The following is a 17,965-nucleotide window of genomic DNA, read 5'->3' on the forward strand; positions in this document are numbered from 1 at the left end:
ACAAAGAAAGAGCTCTGGATTACACAACTCCAGACCAGATAAATTCTAGCTCTTTGCTACTAAAAGTGTCTTCTGAGTCAGCAGCATCAGTATTGCCTAGGAACTTTTTAGAAATACAAATTCTCAGGCTCCACTGAGGCCTACTAAATTGGAATCTGCATTTTAACAAGATCTCCAGGTGATCTGTATGCACCTTAAAAATTTGAAGAACACCAGTCCAGATCATAGATTTTTAAGTCGTGCTCCACGAAATGCTAAACAGTACTCAGGAGCTACCTGAAAGGAAGGATATTCTAGGAAAAGTGGAGTCTACAGGGCCCAGGGGGGCCCTACCTTCCACCTCATTGAACCATACTAGCCTCAACTTCATCTGTTTACATAGTAAAGTTCTATATAATATCTCACTTGGAAAAGGAGCATTTCACTGTGAGGAAAAAAACTGGCATGATTTTCTTGTAAGTTTCAGAAGGTTCTCCAATGCTTTGTTTTGCTGGCTCACATATTATAAAAATCATAAAACTTCTTCACAGCCTGTTTTGTTACTCTCTTTTCCTGCCTTGCCTGAATATCCACATGTACTCTGCTAATATTGGGCCCAGGAAAGAGTATGTAATGGTTGGCTCACTACATATTTTTACTCTGTAGAAATAAAAAGGTCTTGGACCTTTGAGACATGAAGGTAAAAATACAGGATGGGACATCTGTCTTTTCAACTCAGAGCTCTATACCACACACACAATAGTCTTAAACTTTTTGGGCATTATGGTCACAGAGCTTCTACTGCCCAAAAGGAAAGTTTCTGATTTAAATCATAGATGCAAATAAAGATCCTCTGGCACTTTAAGCATACAAGTTTTAAGTAATCTGAATGAAAAATTTATGTGTCACTCACATTCCAGAGTGACTCACCATCCAAAGGATGCTAGTTATTGGTGTTTTCTACAGTTTCTGGTAGCTACTTTTATTTTTTGTGAGTTTCTAGAAACGACTTTTCTTTTTTCTTCTTCTTTTATATAATAGCCACTTTCTAGTCTCTAGGATTAAGTTAGCAGAATATTGAATAATTGCCTTTTCTTATTCACCAGCCCAGTCTTTTTTCAGTTTTAGACCTGGTTAACAGCTATAAATAACTTTATGAAAGACTATCAAGGATAAACTTCGTCACCTTCCTCTAAAAGGATGCCACCTGGGGGAATCCAGATTCCTTATTACTTACCTCCTCCCCAAGAATGTGAGGAATTTTAATTTCTCAATGTAGAATGAAATAGGAAAAAATGGGAACAAACCAAGGACAATCTCTGTAATCAAATATAATTAGAGTAAGATATTTTACTTTGTATGTTTGTCAGCCATGAACACACCCATTTCCAGAGAGTAATTTCCATGAGGTAAGTCACTCCATTGCTAGAGTGACTTACCTACCTACCATATAAAAAGTCTCTGATCACTAATACCGAAGGGGAAAAAATACAAGTAGCAAGTTCATCCATGTTCCCATATTCAGCTCCTCACTAGAAATATTAAATGTCACCACCAAATGGCATTCTAACCCAAGATCTAATCCAGCACTAAATACCAAGAAGCTAGAAATAATGAGATAACTCTCAGAAAGTCTCAGTTCAGATTTGCAATCTCCAGCAAAAGAAGGCCAAAAAACAAAAACAAAAAACAGAACAACCCATGAAAGAAGACATAAAAACAGTTAAAATAATGAATTACCATGTAAATACAAGGAAAAATCAGGTTGTTTCCTATCCTCCTTCCCATGTCTCCCAAAAGATAAGTGAGAAAACTGGCTGCAGTAAAAGTAAGCCCTAAAAAGGGCCAACTGATCCCTGTAACTCAGAATAATCCAGTGGCAGACTCTCCCTAAAAGCTTTGGTTAAGGCCAACTCTTTCCTAAAATAAGGATAATCTGTATAAAAAAAGTGATCACTGGGTGTGGGTGATGGGTACATGAGGCTTGGTGTACTATTCTCTTTTTTTTGTATTTACAAACTTCATTAAATGAGTTAAAAATCATATAACATGCTCACAAATTTATGCATCAATATTGACAGCACCATTATTCATAATAGCCAAAAAGTAGAAACAACCCAAATGTTACCCCCATCCATACATCACTAATGAATGGATAAACAAAATACCTACAATGAATATTATTGGCAATAAAAAGGAATGAAGTACAGTTATATGCTGCAACATTACTAAATCTTGAAAAACCAAGTGAAAGAAGCCAGTCATAAAGGACCATGTATTATATGATTCTATTTATATGAAATACCCAGAATGGGAAAATCCATAGAGATAGGAAGTAGATTAATGATGGGTTAGGCAGGCATTATGGAGAACTAATAGCTAAGGATGCAGGTAATAAAAATGTTCTAAAATTAATCATAGTGGTGTGAATGCAGAACTCTCTGAATATACTAAAACTCTAAATATACTAAAAGTCACTGAACTGAATACTTTAAACAGGTGAATTGTATGTTACATGATTTATGGCTCAATAAAGCTGTTTTAAAAAAAGATCCTTCAGAGCCCAAAATTTCCATTCTTTTCCTCTGCTAATTCCTCAAAATGCCTGAAGAAAGCTGTTTGCTTCTGCCTTTTCCCTCAGGCAAATCAGAGGTGGGGAAAAAGTTCCCACTACTTCTACGTGTATCAGGGCAAGGAGAAGTTAGGGTATAATAATTCCTAACTTCATGAATGGAACAGATAATGTGTTTTGATAACCAAAGGAAATCAACCTGACGTCCACAAGTCTTTAGAAACTATCTCCATACAACTTGATCATGTTCCCTTTTCAGAATGTTACAGTCCTACATCCAGAGCTGCCAAGGTGAGAATACTGCCAATCATGGCAATGTGGCTACAACCCAAACCTGATATAAAATCTAAGATTCAATAAAAGAGAAAGAATTTGGGGACCTCAGGAGAAAAATAAAAACCTACATATAAAGGGTGGACATGGACTGTTTCATTAGCTGAAAACTGGATTCACTTTCAGAAGACATCCTGAGAATGCCAACTGTCCTATGGCCTGATTTTAGTGGAGAGTAATTATCCACACAAACTATATTATGCAAGAGTACAGGGGGCAGAAAGTCAAAAGAATGGCCTGATACCTCCTTTTAGAACCTTTATCTCACTTTCTCTAAAATAGACTCGTCTCTCTGAACATGATTCTAGAAAGATTACTGCCCCAAACTCCCTAGGAGGGAAATTTTAATTTTTATAATTTAAAAACTGACAACTGGCTCTCTGAAGTACACGTGCATAATGAAACTCATGGAAAGGGAGGTGACACCCTAGGCCTACCAAGAGGAAATGTTAAAGTTACCTCAAAACCTCAGCAAGGAAGGAACACAATCACTTCATGCACCACCCATTTACACTGCCTACTCAATCATCTCCTAAAATAGAAGCAGCCACCGGGGCAAGGGCTGTTTCCTCAATTAAGTGATATAGTCACATACCCTGCAGCCCTATCTTCAGAAGCTTCGGTGTTATATGACACTGGACTGGACTGCCTTGTTTCAATGCATCAAATAGCCACTGGAGCTTTGAAGTAAATATTACCAAAGGGCAGCATTGGTCCTCAGACTTCCTGTCAGCTGTCCCCCACCTGCCTGCCTCTGTGTGCCACTGCATGACATCTTAGTTTAAAAGAACATTACACTGACTTATTGCTACTGCTAATCATTTCTGAAAACTCCCAATGTGCTGGGTAGACATCATCACAGCCATGATTCTCAGCTCTCAGAAACCGGGTACTTTCCCTGCACTCCTTACTCTTTTACTTTTATGAGGTAAAAAACACCTAATATGATTATTTACTTCGCATTTGTAGTTAAGTTCCTAGTATCTAACATCTATATTTAATACTCAGTTTGCCCTTCCTCAGCACTTAATAGTTGTAAAGTAGTAATATTTTTAAAGATCTTGAACTTTCTATTAATGCTTATGTATTTAATATGGATATCTATATTACACATGAATTTATCTAAACCCTTTCTGAATCTATAGCTCAGCCTGGACAAGCAGAAAAATACACTATTAAAGATTTCTATTTTGTCCAGAACTGAACTTTGCAGAAAGAACCCCTAATATCAGTATTTAGAATCCATAGCATCTCAACTGTTTTAGTTTGGGAAACTGTTTATATCCCCTCAACTTTCCTCTTTCCAGTTGGACTAGGATGACTAGTATTTTCTTCTATAATTCTTTCAGCAACAAAGTCTACGTCAACATACTCTCCCCACTTAGAAAGCCTTTTCCAATGTTATACTTTGTACTGGACATCAGGGATAAACTCCACCGCTGGCACTACTCTTTCAAATATACCATTCAGAAAACCTCAACATTCCTACCTTCAACCATTATAATAGCCCTGTCTCAGATAAACCCACCTGTCCACATCCTCCAGATTATCCACTGGTGAACCCAGTCGATCACTAAGCCGCCGCCGTTCTGGAATGCCGACACAGAAGTGGTCATTGCCAACAGTGATCCTTAAGCTCTGTTCCAAAGAGTCAGATCGCAGACCAGGAGAACGTCTCTACAAAAGCAAAATATAATGTAGTAGTCAGTAGGTCAAAACACCCCTAAACCCAAAAATGTTCTCCTCCCTAGTCACAAAGTTGTAGTCCAACAAGGTGAGAAATGGCTATGGTACCATACTACTCCAAAGATATAGCACTTTAAAAAAAATTATCATTTGCTTAGAGGAATGCCCATACTTTCAACCCTCCCAATCACTGATCTATCTTTCTTTCATTTTACTAGTACTGAGTATGGGAATAGAGAAGTGAATTAAGTCTGCTCCCAGAACCTATATATTTCTAGTGAAGGAGGCAAGTCAAAAACAGTTAAAATGAGCCCTGGCTGGTGTGGCTCAGTGGATTGAGCGCAGGACTGTGAACCAAGGGGTCTCCAGTTTGATTCCCAGTCAGGGCACATGCCTGGGTTCCGGTCCAGGTCCCCAGCATGGGGCATGCAAGGGGCAACCACACATTGATGTTTCTCTCCCTCTCTTTGTCCTTGCTTTCTCCTCTCTCTAAAAATAAATAAATAAAATCTTTAAAGAAACAGTTAAAATGAAAACTACTTCTGATAGCTAAGTGCCATAAGTCATTAAAACAAAATAATACAAAAGAGACTGAGAAAAAGGCGCTACATCTGACATCTGACAGGATGGTTAGAGAAGGATTTTCTGAGGTGATACATTTAACCTGAGACCTGAATGATGTCAAGTTTTGTAAAGAACAGATGGAAAGATGTTTCAGGAAAAAAGAACAAGCTCTGTAATGAGCTAAGCAGATTTTGGGTAACAACAGAGAGGTGACCACTGTGACTGCATAGAGTGAAAGAAGATTTCCTGTTAGGAAATTTAGATTTTATTCTTAAGAATAAAATAAGAAGCCAGAGAGGTTTCAAGCAAAAGAGTGATATGATCTGACTACATTCTTCCTCCAGATGCTCACATTGCCCATGCCTTCATCTTTTTTGGGTCTTTATTAAAAGGTCACCTTTTGCCCTGGCTGGTGTAGCTCAGTGGATTGAGCGTGGACTGTGAACCAAAGTATCGCTGGTTCGATTCCCAGCTAGGGCACATGCCTGGGTTGCAGGCCATGGCCCCCAGCAACTGCATATTGATGTTTCTCTCTCTCCCTCCCCCCCCCTAAAAATAATCAATCAAAAAAAAAAAAAAAAAAAAAAAAAAAGAAAGAAAAAAGAAAAGCAGTGGGGAAAACATAAAAAGAAAGTAGTTAGAAAAAAAAAAAAAGTCATCTTTCTGGAGGCCTTCCCTGGCTACCCTATCAGAAATTGTAACTGCCTTCTCTATTTTCTTAAGCAGTTAACATGCCAATTATTTTGCTCCCCTATTTTATTACCCAATTCCTGTGTAAAATATGAACTCTGCGAAGGCACAGTTTTTAAGTGGTTTGCTCACTCATGCCCCCAGGACCCAGAATAGCACCTAACACATGATGGATGCTTAATAAATACTTCTCAAATGTATAAAATAAAGCTTTAAAAATCATGTTGATTGTTAGGTACAGAATAAACTGGAAGGTAACTAGAGTGGAGTGTAAAGGAACCTAATGTAATAATCCAGAGAAGATATAATAGAGTTATGGTAGGAGAAGGAGTTTGGGGGATGTATTTTGGAGGTAGAGCTGACAGGTTAGACATATGAAATTAATCTGACAGATTAGGCTTGGGAGAAGGGAGATCATCACTGTTTGGGTCTGAGCAATGGGTGATGTCACTAGAGGCAGAAAGGACTGGAGCAAACAGGTTGTGCACTGGAGAAGAAAAGGGAGGTTTGGAAACAAATGTTGTTTTCCTTGGTTACTCTGTAACTAACATTCAGACTGTAGCTACTCATCTATGAAAATCTTAATTTACTGACAAGTCAATTCACCTATGACCAGAGTGTCCAGAGCATACTGTTAAAGGGCCCCTCAAGAAGACAGAAACTTTGTCACTGGGTTTGAAAAGACTGGTGAACTGCAAATAAAATCAAAACCTAAACACCAGACCCTACTCAGAGGCTCTAGGAGAGTGATGCTTATGGTGACAGGTCAATATTATGTCCAAACTAAACTTTTTAACCTCATGCACTGTCCCTTTAGCTGGGAAACATAACGATTAAAACAACCAAACAAACAAAGGGAACTAGGCAGATATGACTTGAATCACAGCATCACCACTTAACTGGGTGGCCTTGATTAAATTACTCAAAAGACTCTGGGTCCCTCAGTTGTTCTTTAATAGGGAATAATTTTAAGTGCCGCACCTCAAAGGCCGGTGAGTGTTCAAAAAGAATGTGTACAGTGAACGGCTAAACCTAATTCCTGCCACATAACGCAGTAAATGACAGCAGTTATTAAAATGACTGTGGGAATACACACCTCATTTCGGAGAAGTAGCTCCAATTTAGACAGGCAACAGTTTATTTACACTGTCGGTGTCTACCCTGGCACAGTTAAAATAACTCTAGGGGATACAAAACCACGGAACTCTGAGAAAACATCAACTATTGAAAAAGTACCAGACACACGACTTGGAGAAAATTCCCCCGGCCCTGGCCAACTTTTCCACACCTCACCCGGAGCGCAACACACAGCCTATTCCCAGGAAATTGAGCACTGCCTCAGGACCAGGTGCCCGAGCGGGTCCCGAGTCCTTCTTGTGCAACTGAAGCTCCGAGGGCTGACAGGGAACCTCCAGGTTCTGGCGTCGCTGAGGGGGTGAAGGATCGATTTTGGGACCCTGGCCTGGAGGCCTGGAGGCACGGGCGCTTAGGGCGTTTCTCGAAGCGAAAACCTCGGGTGAAGGGGCTGGGGTACGAAGAGAGTCCCGGCCAAGAGGTAGGATTACCCGGCTGCCACTGTCGCCTGGATGGTCTCCGCGGCCGTCCCGGGCGAAGTCGGAGCGAGACTCCCCTCGGCTGCTGCCTCGGAAACCCACCGGGCCCGGCGGGAAAAGTCGTCGGCTCCGCGGTGGCGACGGGGAACCTCGACGGGCCCTCGGCGGGGATGGGGAGACTCGACGACCCCGCGGCGGGGTTGGCGAGGCCCGGCGGCCGCGGGGTGGAGACGGGGAGCCGCGGCGACCCCGTGGCGGGGAAGGCGAAGCCCTGCGGCCACGGTGCCCTGAAGGCGAGCGGGGCCGGCGAGCCGAAGTCCGAGACGAGGAGGCGCCGGAGGGCGGCGACGTGCGGCGAGCCGGGCCTGAGGAAGAGCCGGAGCCGCGGCTGGTGCGCGGGCAGCTCCCGCCGCTCTCTTTAGGCCGATGTGAGGAGACGGAGGAGCGCGAGCCGCTGCGGTACATGGCTCCGGCAGCAGGGTCCGCGGCGGCAAGTCTGACCCGCAGGCGCCCTGGATGCGCGGCTCCAGCGTACCGCCGCAGCTGCAGCTTCGGCCACCACGGCCGCCTCGCGCTGACCCCACAGTGGAGACAGCCCCCTTCTCTCTGCCCCGCGCCGCCTGAGGGTGCGGGGCGGCGGGGGCGGGGGGGTAGCGGAGCGCGCGCCCGCGGCTAGCGGTTGGAGAGCACGAGCACGCGTCCGACACACCCCCCGCCCTCCGGGGCTCCCCGCTTCTCCAGTCAGGGAGCGGCTACACGAGCTAGAAACAGGGAGGAGCACCGGAGCCGGTCGGAGGAAGGGCGAGGGGAGGGGAAGTGAAGCGCGCAACCTAGACTCAACACGCTCCGCCTCCAAACCCGCAAGATGGCGGCCGCTGGACCGCCCACTTCCCCTCCCCCTCCCCCCGACCACGTGACAGCGGAGGTTCTGTTTGGGGTGAACGGGGAGGAAGAGGGGGGAGTAGCGGGTATGAGCGGAGCGTGGCTGCTCTTGCTGAGATTCTGGAGGCGTGGGGACACAGTGGGCATTGAGGCTTTGGGGAGCACCTTCAATCTCCTGTCCTTACCTTAGGTGTTCTCTTGTTCGCCAACCCTATTAATTTAGGTGTGGGCAATAAATGGCAGAAATATAAATAACATCCCAAACATTAGATGTGTCATAGGTTGTGCATCTCAGCAACAGCCACCACCAAAGTCTTGCCCCCACAGAAGCCCTGTGACAACCGTCAGTTTACTTTCCAGTTTGCCTGCTTTCTAGAGGATGAAATTGAGGGCAGGAAAGTGTGGGATGAAGGTAAGAATCCAAATCAAAGCAAACATCACAGTAAGATTTCAGTCTCTCAACCAAAATACTTATGTTCATGTGGAAGAACAAGCTGCCCAGGTTACTACCCTGAGGCAGGGTAGTAAGAAGCTAGGAAAATTCCTTGGTAAGTGGAATGGGGAAACAGACAGACAACTGAACAAACTGGCCCAGCAATTTACAGTCAGATTAATTGTAAGGTCTATCTTACACATTCCAGACTCTTCTACAGTAGACCCTCTTGGTCCAGGTTCCTCTTCAGTGACGTTCTTAGAAGGTGAAACTGACCAGAGAATGACCCACATGCTCATTTTGATTTATCAGCATATTAAAGGATACACCTGAAAAGCTGATGAATAGTTACTGAGATCCTTCCTGAGACCTCCCCTAAATTTCTTACCTTTAGAAAGCAGATAAAGACTCTTAAGACAAAGAACCCAGTTGGACTTCCCCTTCTTCTTTCAGGCACATAACTCTGCTTGCTTTCTCCTAAGCTCTAAAGCTTTTCAGGTTTTCAACCAGGGGAGCAGCAGGCAGCTCTTCCCAGGTTAATCCCCTGAACCTGTCTCCAGTGGCCCTTATTTTGCCTCTGTAACTTGTTTCCTAAATCCAAGCAGCCCCGCTGGCTCACTTCTTCTGCTTCCATGACTTTCTAAAGGGCCAAGGCAGTTCTCTGAGCAGCTTGTTTGAATCTTCTCTTCACATGTACTTTCACTTTGCATGCTAAATGAAATTTTTCTTGCACTGGAGTTCTGAATTCTTTCTTTGCAAAACCCAAGAGCCAACATTGCTAGTACCAAGTCCATATCAAAAAGACCTGTGAGTGACTGGGGGATGTGAACAACTGACACCCCCTAATCTATGACCACAATGTTCCTGGACACTTGTCTGTAGAGTAGTCCCCAGTTGTAGGGCCCTGCTTATTAAGTACAAAAGTCAAGAGGAAGGCAACACACATGCAAAAAAATGTTGACCCTGACCAGTCAAACTCTTCAAAATAAACCAGTGGCTTAAAAATTTTCATCTAGCAATTAGAAACATAATTTCTGAAACTGGTATGAAAATCAAATTTCTGATTCCAAAACAAAGAAAAAATTAAGTATAAAAGGTTCCCATTTTCTAATTTACATATTTATATATTTAATTCAAAATGTACCCAATTTCACATATTTATATAATGGCATATGCTTTAATCATAGCTCAGCAAAAGTAAAGAAAAATGTTTACCATTTGATTTTACTCAGCTTACTTCACTCCTCAACATTACCTGTCTGCTCCCCATAGGCATTTGAATTTCCAATTCTTGACTTTTGGGTTTTGCAGCTCTTTAAGAGACCTTAATCATATCAAATATTAAGTCTTCTATATAAATTTTAACAGTTTAATGATTTTTGTTTCCATATTCAGTTTACTGGGGATTTTATGTATAGATCCTCATATAATTTGTTAAAATCTAAAATTATTTTTTACAAATGGATAGCCAATTTTGTTTCAAACATGAATTGAGATTACCTATATACTGGAAAGCCATAATGAGGAAATGAGTTACTCAGCCAATCAATGAGCCCTGCCAAATACTAACATTCCACCTCTAAATCCAATTTTAGTGTTCTCTTTTCGTTGTCTTGCTTACAACAAAAAGATTTTTAAATAATGGAAGTAAAAGAAATACCAGGATAGATGATGGAAGTAAAAGAAAATAAAGCAGTCTGAGAAAATGATTATTTTTAACCAAAAAATGAGTTATATGCAAGGTTTCTGAGTAATCTAGAATATATTTCATATGTCCTGTGAAACAAAGAACCGAACTCTGAGATTTGGATACTTGAGTTCTACAGCAGAAAAGATCTGTCAGAAAATGGTGACAGTCTATGTAAGTGAAGTTGCCACATAAAATCATATAGAGAACTTGATTTTAATAATCTCTGGGTTGGTGGGATTAGGAGATCTAGACCTTATTACCACAGATAACTGGCTCTCTTCTCACTCTGGGCAGGAGGAAGAGGATACTTCCTTTCTGCTTTCAGAAAGGGGGCCATCTGACTAGTTCTAGCCACTATGGGATTTGAATGGAAGCACTTTGTATAACTTCCACGCCTAATCAAGAAAGAGTAGTTACTATAAGCTTTCCATGCCATCTTTTCCCTTGATGTGGGCAACTGAGGAGGCCATGTGTTCCAGATGGTTCAGCCTGTCAGCCTTGGTCCCTGAATGAAGCTGAGCATAACTCCTGTTCCAGTTGAACATGTACTATGAATATGAAATAAAACTTTGTTGTGTTAAGCACTGAGATTTGAAGGATAATTTGCTGCTACAGTATGACCTCACCTAATATGAGTATTATGGAGGTGGGGTTTTTTGGTTTTTGTCCTCTCATCTGTATTTTCTGACTTTGGGGCTATTTATATAATTTATATAAAATTAAAAAGCCACAAAAATTACTTTAATGAAAAATAATTTAAAATATGCCAGAGGTGTGCCCTGTCTTTATTAGCATATATTTGAATTTTGGTTACCCATGTTTTGGTGGGATCTAAGTAAATGTGAAGAGAATGTGGCTGTGGCTGGTGTGTCTCAGTGAATTGAGTGTTGGCCTGAGAGCCTATAAACCAAAGGGTCACTGGTTTAATTCCCAGCCGGGGTACATGCCTGGGTTGCAGCTGGGTCCCCAGTGGGGGACACCTGAGAGGCAACCACACATGGATGTTTCCCTCCCTCCCTCCCTTCCCCTCTCTCTAGAAATAATAAGTAAAATCTGTTTTAAAAATATGGATAGGTATTTATAGATACATGGAGTTAATACATTTTAAATCAGGGTTAGTTATACTTTGTATCAACTTTTCTTTCTCAATCGTTTTCTAATATTGAATAATTATTTTTTATCAAGGCAGCTGGACCCCATGGTGTATAATGGAAAAACTCTTCTGTTTCCCCTTCAACCTGCCCTTTGAATAATTCTTCCAATGTCCTGCTTGGAATCTTTCACAGACCCTTTTACTTTTCAAGTATTTTTTAGTCACACAAGTAGTCTTGTTGAAGTAGTGAAACTATCTCGTCCAGGATAACAGTTGCAACTCTAAAGTTTCATTCAAGCTAAAGCTTCTCTCCTCCCTCAGCTCTTGCCTGCTTCACACACGTTTGCTGTGATGAAGGGAGGCATGCCAGGCTTCTCTAGATCCCTTTTACTCCTCAGAGCACACTCCTCCTCTCCCACTGGCTAGTTGCTATTTCCAACACCCCCCACCCCAACCCATCCTACACACATACTAAGGGTTTGGTACAGGAGAAGAAATTAGGGGAAAAGAGCACAGTCTTTAGTGATCATGGCAGGGTACTGTTGTCTTCTATAGTTGGTTCCCTATGGACATGGTGGTCTCACAAATGGGTCTTTCTCTCTTATGTCATCTTTGTGGGCTTTGTTATGACTCTGTTGCTGGGACTGAAGCAATGACCCTCCTCTGGTTGGCTGCCTAGGACTCCTCTCCCCTACCAGTCCTTGGCCTTCCGGAGGTTCATCCTATTTAAAGTTCAGTCTCCTGGTAAGGAGACTCATGGAAAGGATCCTTTTTTAAAAAATATATTATTTATTTATTTATTTATTTTTAAATTTTTATTTATTTTTTTTAAAGATTTCTTTTTTAAATATTTTATTTACTTATTGTTAGAAAGGGAAGGGGGAGAGAGAGAGAGAGAGAGAAACATCAATGTGCAGTTGCTGGGGGTCATGGCCTGCAACCCAGGCATGTGCCCTGACTGGGAATCGAACCTGCGACACTTTGGTTCGCAGTCTGCGCTCATTCCACTGAGCTACGCCAGCCAGGGCTATTTATTTATTTTTAGAGAGAGGGGAAGGGAAGGAGAAAGAGAGGGAGAGAAACAACAATGTGTGGTTGCTCCTCATGTGTCCCCAACTAGGGGCCTGGCCTGCAACCCAGGCATGTGTCCTGACTGGGAATCAAACTGGCAACTCTTTGGTTTGCAGGCCCACACTCAATCCACTGAGCTATACCAGCCAGGGCTGAAAAGGATCCCTTTTAAGTTACTCTAGGTCAATTTCCATCTAGGTGTGCTTGACCACGGGGCAATGTATTCATCTTTGCCCTGCTGGCAGCTCCTTCTCCATGCTGCCCAGGACAGCTAGTCAGCCAGCATCTTGCTTTTGGACATTGTCAGGTGGAAGTTAGTCCCTAACTTCCACACATCAGTCCCTATAGACTTCCAAACCCCAGGATATATAAGCCAAATATTGGGAGATACTAGTGGAGGCCTCTATCTCACTTGGCTTTAGGCAAAGGGAATGGACCCCTCTTTCTCCCAGCCCATGGGTAACTCTCCAACACAATCCTCATTCTCTCATAAAGACTCACTGTGGATGATGCTGGCAGACTGATTCATAATCTCTTCCCAACTCTCAGTGGGGGAAGAGGCTATCTGGCATCTATTGTCTTGCTTTCTGTTTTTGAAGCCTTTTCTGAAACTCCAAAGACAACAGAGATAATCTAATTAATATCCTGTCACAACTGTTATCTGTCATCAGTTCAAGAAACTTACTAGACTTCTGATGAAAATGAAAATGAGTTAAAGCCTTCAAACACACACACACACACATACACACACCTGTAGCAGACATACAGCAATGACAGATAAAACTTGAAAAGAGAACAGTAAAGACATAGGCTTTGAAATAAGATAAACACCCTTGTGAATATGCTGGAGGTATAGGCCTCTTGGGCTTTGAAATAACTCCAGAAGCAAAGATAGCAGTCAGACATTTGGCTCCTGTGGATAGAGATTTAAGTGGAGGTGGAGGGCCTGGGCCAGGTTTTCAGCTTGAAGCCAAGAATATCTCAGCCACTACATGCAAGTTGAACAAAACTATTGCAAAACTTCTTCTTGGGGCTATAGCTTTAGGTAAAGCTGTGCGTCAAGTGGGTGGGAGGACAAAAATGTTGACAGGCTTTAGATGAGAACAGAGCATAAACACTCTGTTCGGTGGCTGGAATGGCAATTCCCTGATATCATCAGCGTTTCTATATACCAGTAGTAACCAATTAGAAAATATAATTTTGACCTGGCTGGTGTGGCTCTATGGATTGGGCGCTGGTCTGTGAACCAAAGGATCGCCAGTTGGATTCCCGGTCAGGGCACATGCCTGGGTTGCGGACCAAGTCCCCAGTAGAGGCTGCATGACAGGCAACCACACACTGATGTTTCTCTCCCTCTCTTCTCCCCCCCTTCCTCTCTCTCTAAAAATAAATAAATAAAATCTTTAAAAATTTGTAAAAAAAAAGAAAATATAATTTTATGTTAAAGATGGTAGATTCAATCCATGCATTTATCACTATTAAGTCCCTAAACCTCATTAAAGTGACAGTAAAGGGTTTTATCTTTTCTTAAGGTATAAATTTATATGTGTAAGCTGGAAATGTGAGGAAGATAATGCTCTGTGGAGTGGAGTTTTGATCAATGGGAGACAGAAGCCAATGAGTAATTTCCCCCATTTCTTCCCTTGTCTTACTTCTCCCAAGATGGTCTTGACATGAAGTTTGTTTATTGAGGGCACAGTCTCCAGATCCAGCAATCAGTTTAATGTAGTGGCAGCAGGACGATGAAACATCCTGTTGTGTCTCCTTTCCTTCCTGCTTCATGCACCCTGTTGCTCTCACTTGTTCCTTAAACTTCCTAATGATAAAGTTAGGTTCTGGTTTCTGGAGTACTGAGGCTAACACAACTAACAAGGCAAATTTGACTTTATGAAAATTAAGAAACTCTGTTTATCAAAAGACACCATTAAAAGAATGATGTGGGAAAAGGTATATGCTACACATAAAAAGGACTCATAACCACAATATATAAACAACTATTAAAAAATCAGAAAAAGACAGACACCTCAACTGAAACATGGACAAACTATTTGAATAAGTGCTCAAAGGAGGAAATCCAAATAGCTGGCGAACTTCAGTTATCAGTCAGCCTCCCAGTACGCTACCGACCTTTCACTGCCGTCACCACCCTTTCCTTTGTGCAAATATTCTTCTCACTTCACTTGGATGCGGGCACTCTGCGCCAGGCTGCTGCTGCCAACTGCCATCTTGGGAACACCCTTCTGAACCCACCCATGCTCGACACCCCACAGCAGTTCACCCTCATGGAATAGAAGCCCTCCTTACCCCTATGGGCTTAACTTCTATTCCCAGGGTACCCTTGTCTGGACAAGCTCCTCACCCTGCTGCAGATGATGAGCCCAACAATTCTTTCTCTAAGTAAGTGTGGCAAACAATGCTAGTCCCCACCTAATATCACCACCTTTATAGGTTTAATTGTGTACCCCAGAAAAAGATACATTGGAGTCCTAACTCCCAATACCTCAAAATGTGACCTTTCTTGAAGATAGGGATGCCCTAAATACCCCTGGATTGTTCACTTAAAAATTTTTGTTGTTGTTGTAATGTGAATGTTACTTCAACTTGAAGAGGAAAAACAAGGGTGAAAGAACAAAAAAGATACAAATATACAGAACAAAGGGAATGAGAAATAGAGGTAGCCAAGAAGGAACCCAATGATTCATACTCAGAACCCTGACTGTCTTAGAGATTCCAGGTAACTTTGAAGGTGAGGTTGGGGGCAGTGCTGGAACGTTAAAATTGGCTTTAAATTTGGCATAAGCAGCAGATGGATCCCTCACCTCTTCCTAGCCCACATGGCTAGATGACTGCTCCTTCCCTTTCCTGGCAGAAGATGGGAGATTACTTCTGAAGCAGTCTCCACAGCAGAGCATGATGATGAGACACTACATTGACAAAAGGACAAAAGCCTGGCAAGATCTTCCAATCCTTTCTTACCTGTTTCCAGAATGCAAGCAAGCAGGTCCATATTTCTAGCCAGGAGACTGGAGGATTCTCCCTTGAAGAAACTATATCATTCTAGGGAAAAAGTCTGTAAATGCTAACATTTGGGGAACTCTGCAATAAAGCGCACACCCAGCACCTAGAGCTGCTCAGCTTCTTAGTGTTTCTGTTAACTCTAGGTGACGGCCAAGGATCACCCCCAAGAACAACCTCTACCTGAACATCAGAGATGGAAGGAAGGAGGGAAGGAAGGAAGAAAGGAAAGGAGGAAGGGAGGTAGACTCCGAGGAACAGAGAAAGGGGGCCAAAAGAAAATTAAAACTAAAAATAATATCCTCAAACAGCTATGAGATGGTATTGCAATCGTGAAACAAAGAAAAGAAATAGACTACAAATGTAAAATGAGAAAGAGTGCTTGAAAATTAAAAACCTACTGGGCAAGATAACAATTTAAATTGAAGAGTGGAATTTAAAGACAAGGAAATCTAGAAAATGGAACAAATGCCAATGATATGGACAAGAGAGGCAACCAAAAGTTTTAAAGATTAGCTGATCAGTTTTAGGCAGGAGACAGCATAGGATGAACTCTAAGACTGCAATACTGTCACTGGCCAGCATTTAGCACCCTGGTTACCAGAAAACACCTTTTACCAATTAGGTAGAATAAATAGTAAACCGAGGCAGGAAGGAGACAAGTCTCACATGCTAACTCAGCAGTCCTAAGCCTGGTCTGATAATATTGCCAGGTGTTCCAACATCACAAGAAACAGTATGTTAGCAAGAAAGAAGGAAAGTCCTTGAAATTCTGTGTAGCATTTCCACTGTCTGGGAAAGAAAGCCTTGAAACTGTGCTTTCATCCCGAGGCCTGAATGTGAGAGAGGCCCCTGATGCCCAAAGAAAGAACCCATAAAACAACTTTGGTTAACTGACTACCTCTGGTCACTGTCTGTTTTACGAGGGAGTCGCTGATGCTTACAGAAAGGACCCATAAATAACTTTGGAAAGTGCCCCAATTTTAATTAACTGCCTCCTGTCACGTATTTGTTTACAACAAGATGACCAAATGGGGTCTGGAGCAAGATAAGGATTCCGGCTAACAGACCCCCAGGAAAGCTGGCACCACATTTACCTGTTAATCAAACAGGTAAGTGTTTGATTTTTCCCTCCTATCCCACCAACTATATAAGTCCTGAGAACAAAGGACTCACTCTCTCTCTCTCTCTCTCTGGCTCTTGACTCTCAGGCCACAGGACCTCTGGCCACCCGGCCTCAGGCTGCCCAGGGGCTTGCCACCCTGGTCTCCAGCCTCTCTTGCTTTTCTCACCCTGCTTTGCCCTGAAACTTTGCCTTTCACCCCCTACTCTACCCAGTCCTGTTCTCTTCCATGGGAACAGTCCACTAATAAACTGATTACATACTACTAGATTTGCTGATATATAATTCTTTACATGCGTCAGCAAGAAGAACCAGGTCTCTCCTATCAACAAGTTCAGAAAATCTAATATATGACTAATAGGAATTCCAGAGACATCAGGGCTAAAGGAGGGGAAGAAATTATCAAAGAAATAAAATAATGTTTTGAAGGCCCTCTGAGTTCCCAATACAATGAGTAGACAAAGACCCCTCTAAAAGCCCATCAAAACATAAAGAAAGCATCCTAAAATCCTCCAGAGAGAAAAAGAGGCTGCAATAGAGGATCAGGTTTCAGAGTGGTACTGGACTTCTTAACAGGTACAGTGTGGCAAAATACAGAGTGAAAAACAAATTTCAATTTAGACCTAATAGCCAGCCAAACCATCTGTGGAAGCTCTTCCAAGATGGCTCCCAATGAATTAAACCTCCTAATTATTATACTGTTGGGTAGTCCCTTCCAACGCTGAGGGTAGCCTGATCTATGATTCACATTAACCAGTAGAATATCATGGAAATGACACTGTGCCAGTTCTGTGCCTGAACTTCAGGAAGTCTAGCAGCTTCCATTTTTTCCTTTTTAGAATGTTTTTATGTGCCTAGCTTTTAGATGTCTGAGGTGCTACATAAGAAGTCTAGCCTCTGCTTGTAATAGGGTGCAGCCAGAAGGCCCCCCAAAAAGGGATTTGTAATGGGGTCCAGAACTCAGGGTGTCCAGGAAATATTAAAAATATAGGATGTCCTCACGCCCACAAGTCTGAGCTGGGGGATGGAGCAGGGCCATTGAGAGTTGTTCTGCATAGCAACAGTTTTGCAGATAGCCTCAGGCATGGTCAACTTTTAACTGGTTTCATGGATATGCTAAATAACTGTGGCCATGGTTTGAGCCAGGGAGAAGGGAGTGACTTCCGCCTAGGATGTAACTGGGAAGCAGCTTCCCCTGGTTATAGTGCCTGTGTGAGAGCTTGGAGATGGTTGGCTCCATGCCATGGGCCATGCCTGTCCAGACTTACTATGGCAACCCAG

General features: G+C 42.5%; 1 protein-coding gene across 3 annotated transcripts in view; it reads right to left on the minus strand.

Moving 5' to 3' along the window:
- ZNF318 (zinc finger protein 318) overlaps positions 1-8,189 on the minus strand; it is a 28,977-nt gene extending 20,788 nt beyond the window's left edge. For 2 of the 3 annotated variants that reach the window (XR_004902750.1, XM_028511098.2), the window contains exons 1-2: positions 7,390-8,189; positions 4,413-4,561 (exon numbers count right to left, since the gene is read on the minus strand). Coding sequence is in view for 2 of the 3 variants with exons in the window: in XM_028511098.2 (XP_028366899.1) it covers positions 4,413-4,561; positions 7,390-7,842 (602 nt within the window). In the remaining variant the exon portion in view is untranslated. The remainder of the gene's footprint in view (positions 1-4,412; positions 4,562-7,389) is intronic. The other variant, XM_028511095.2, reaches the window with a different exon arrangement.
- Positions 8,190-17,965: the final 9,776 nt, after the last annotated feature.

This window comes from Phyllostomus discolor, chromosome 4, assembly GCF_004126475.2.
Source record: "Phyllostomus discolor isolate MPI-MPIP mPhyDis1 chromosome 4, mPhyDis1.pri.v3, whole genome shotgun sequence".
NCBI lineage: Eukaryota > Metazoa > Chordata > Mammalia > Chiroptera > Phyllostomidae > Phyllostomus > Phyllostomus discolor.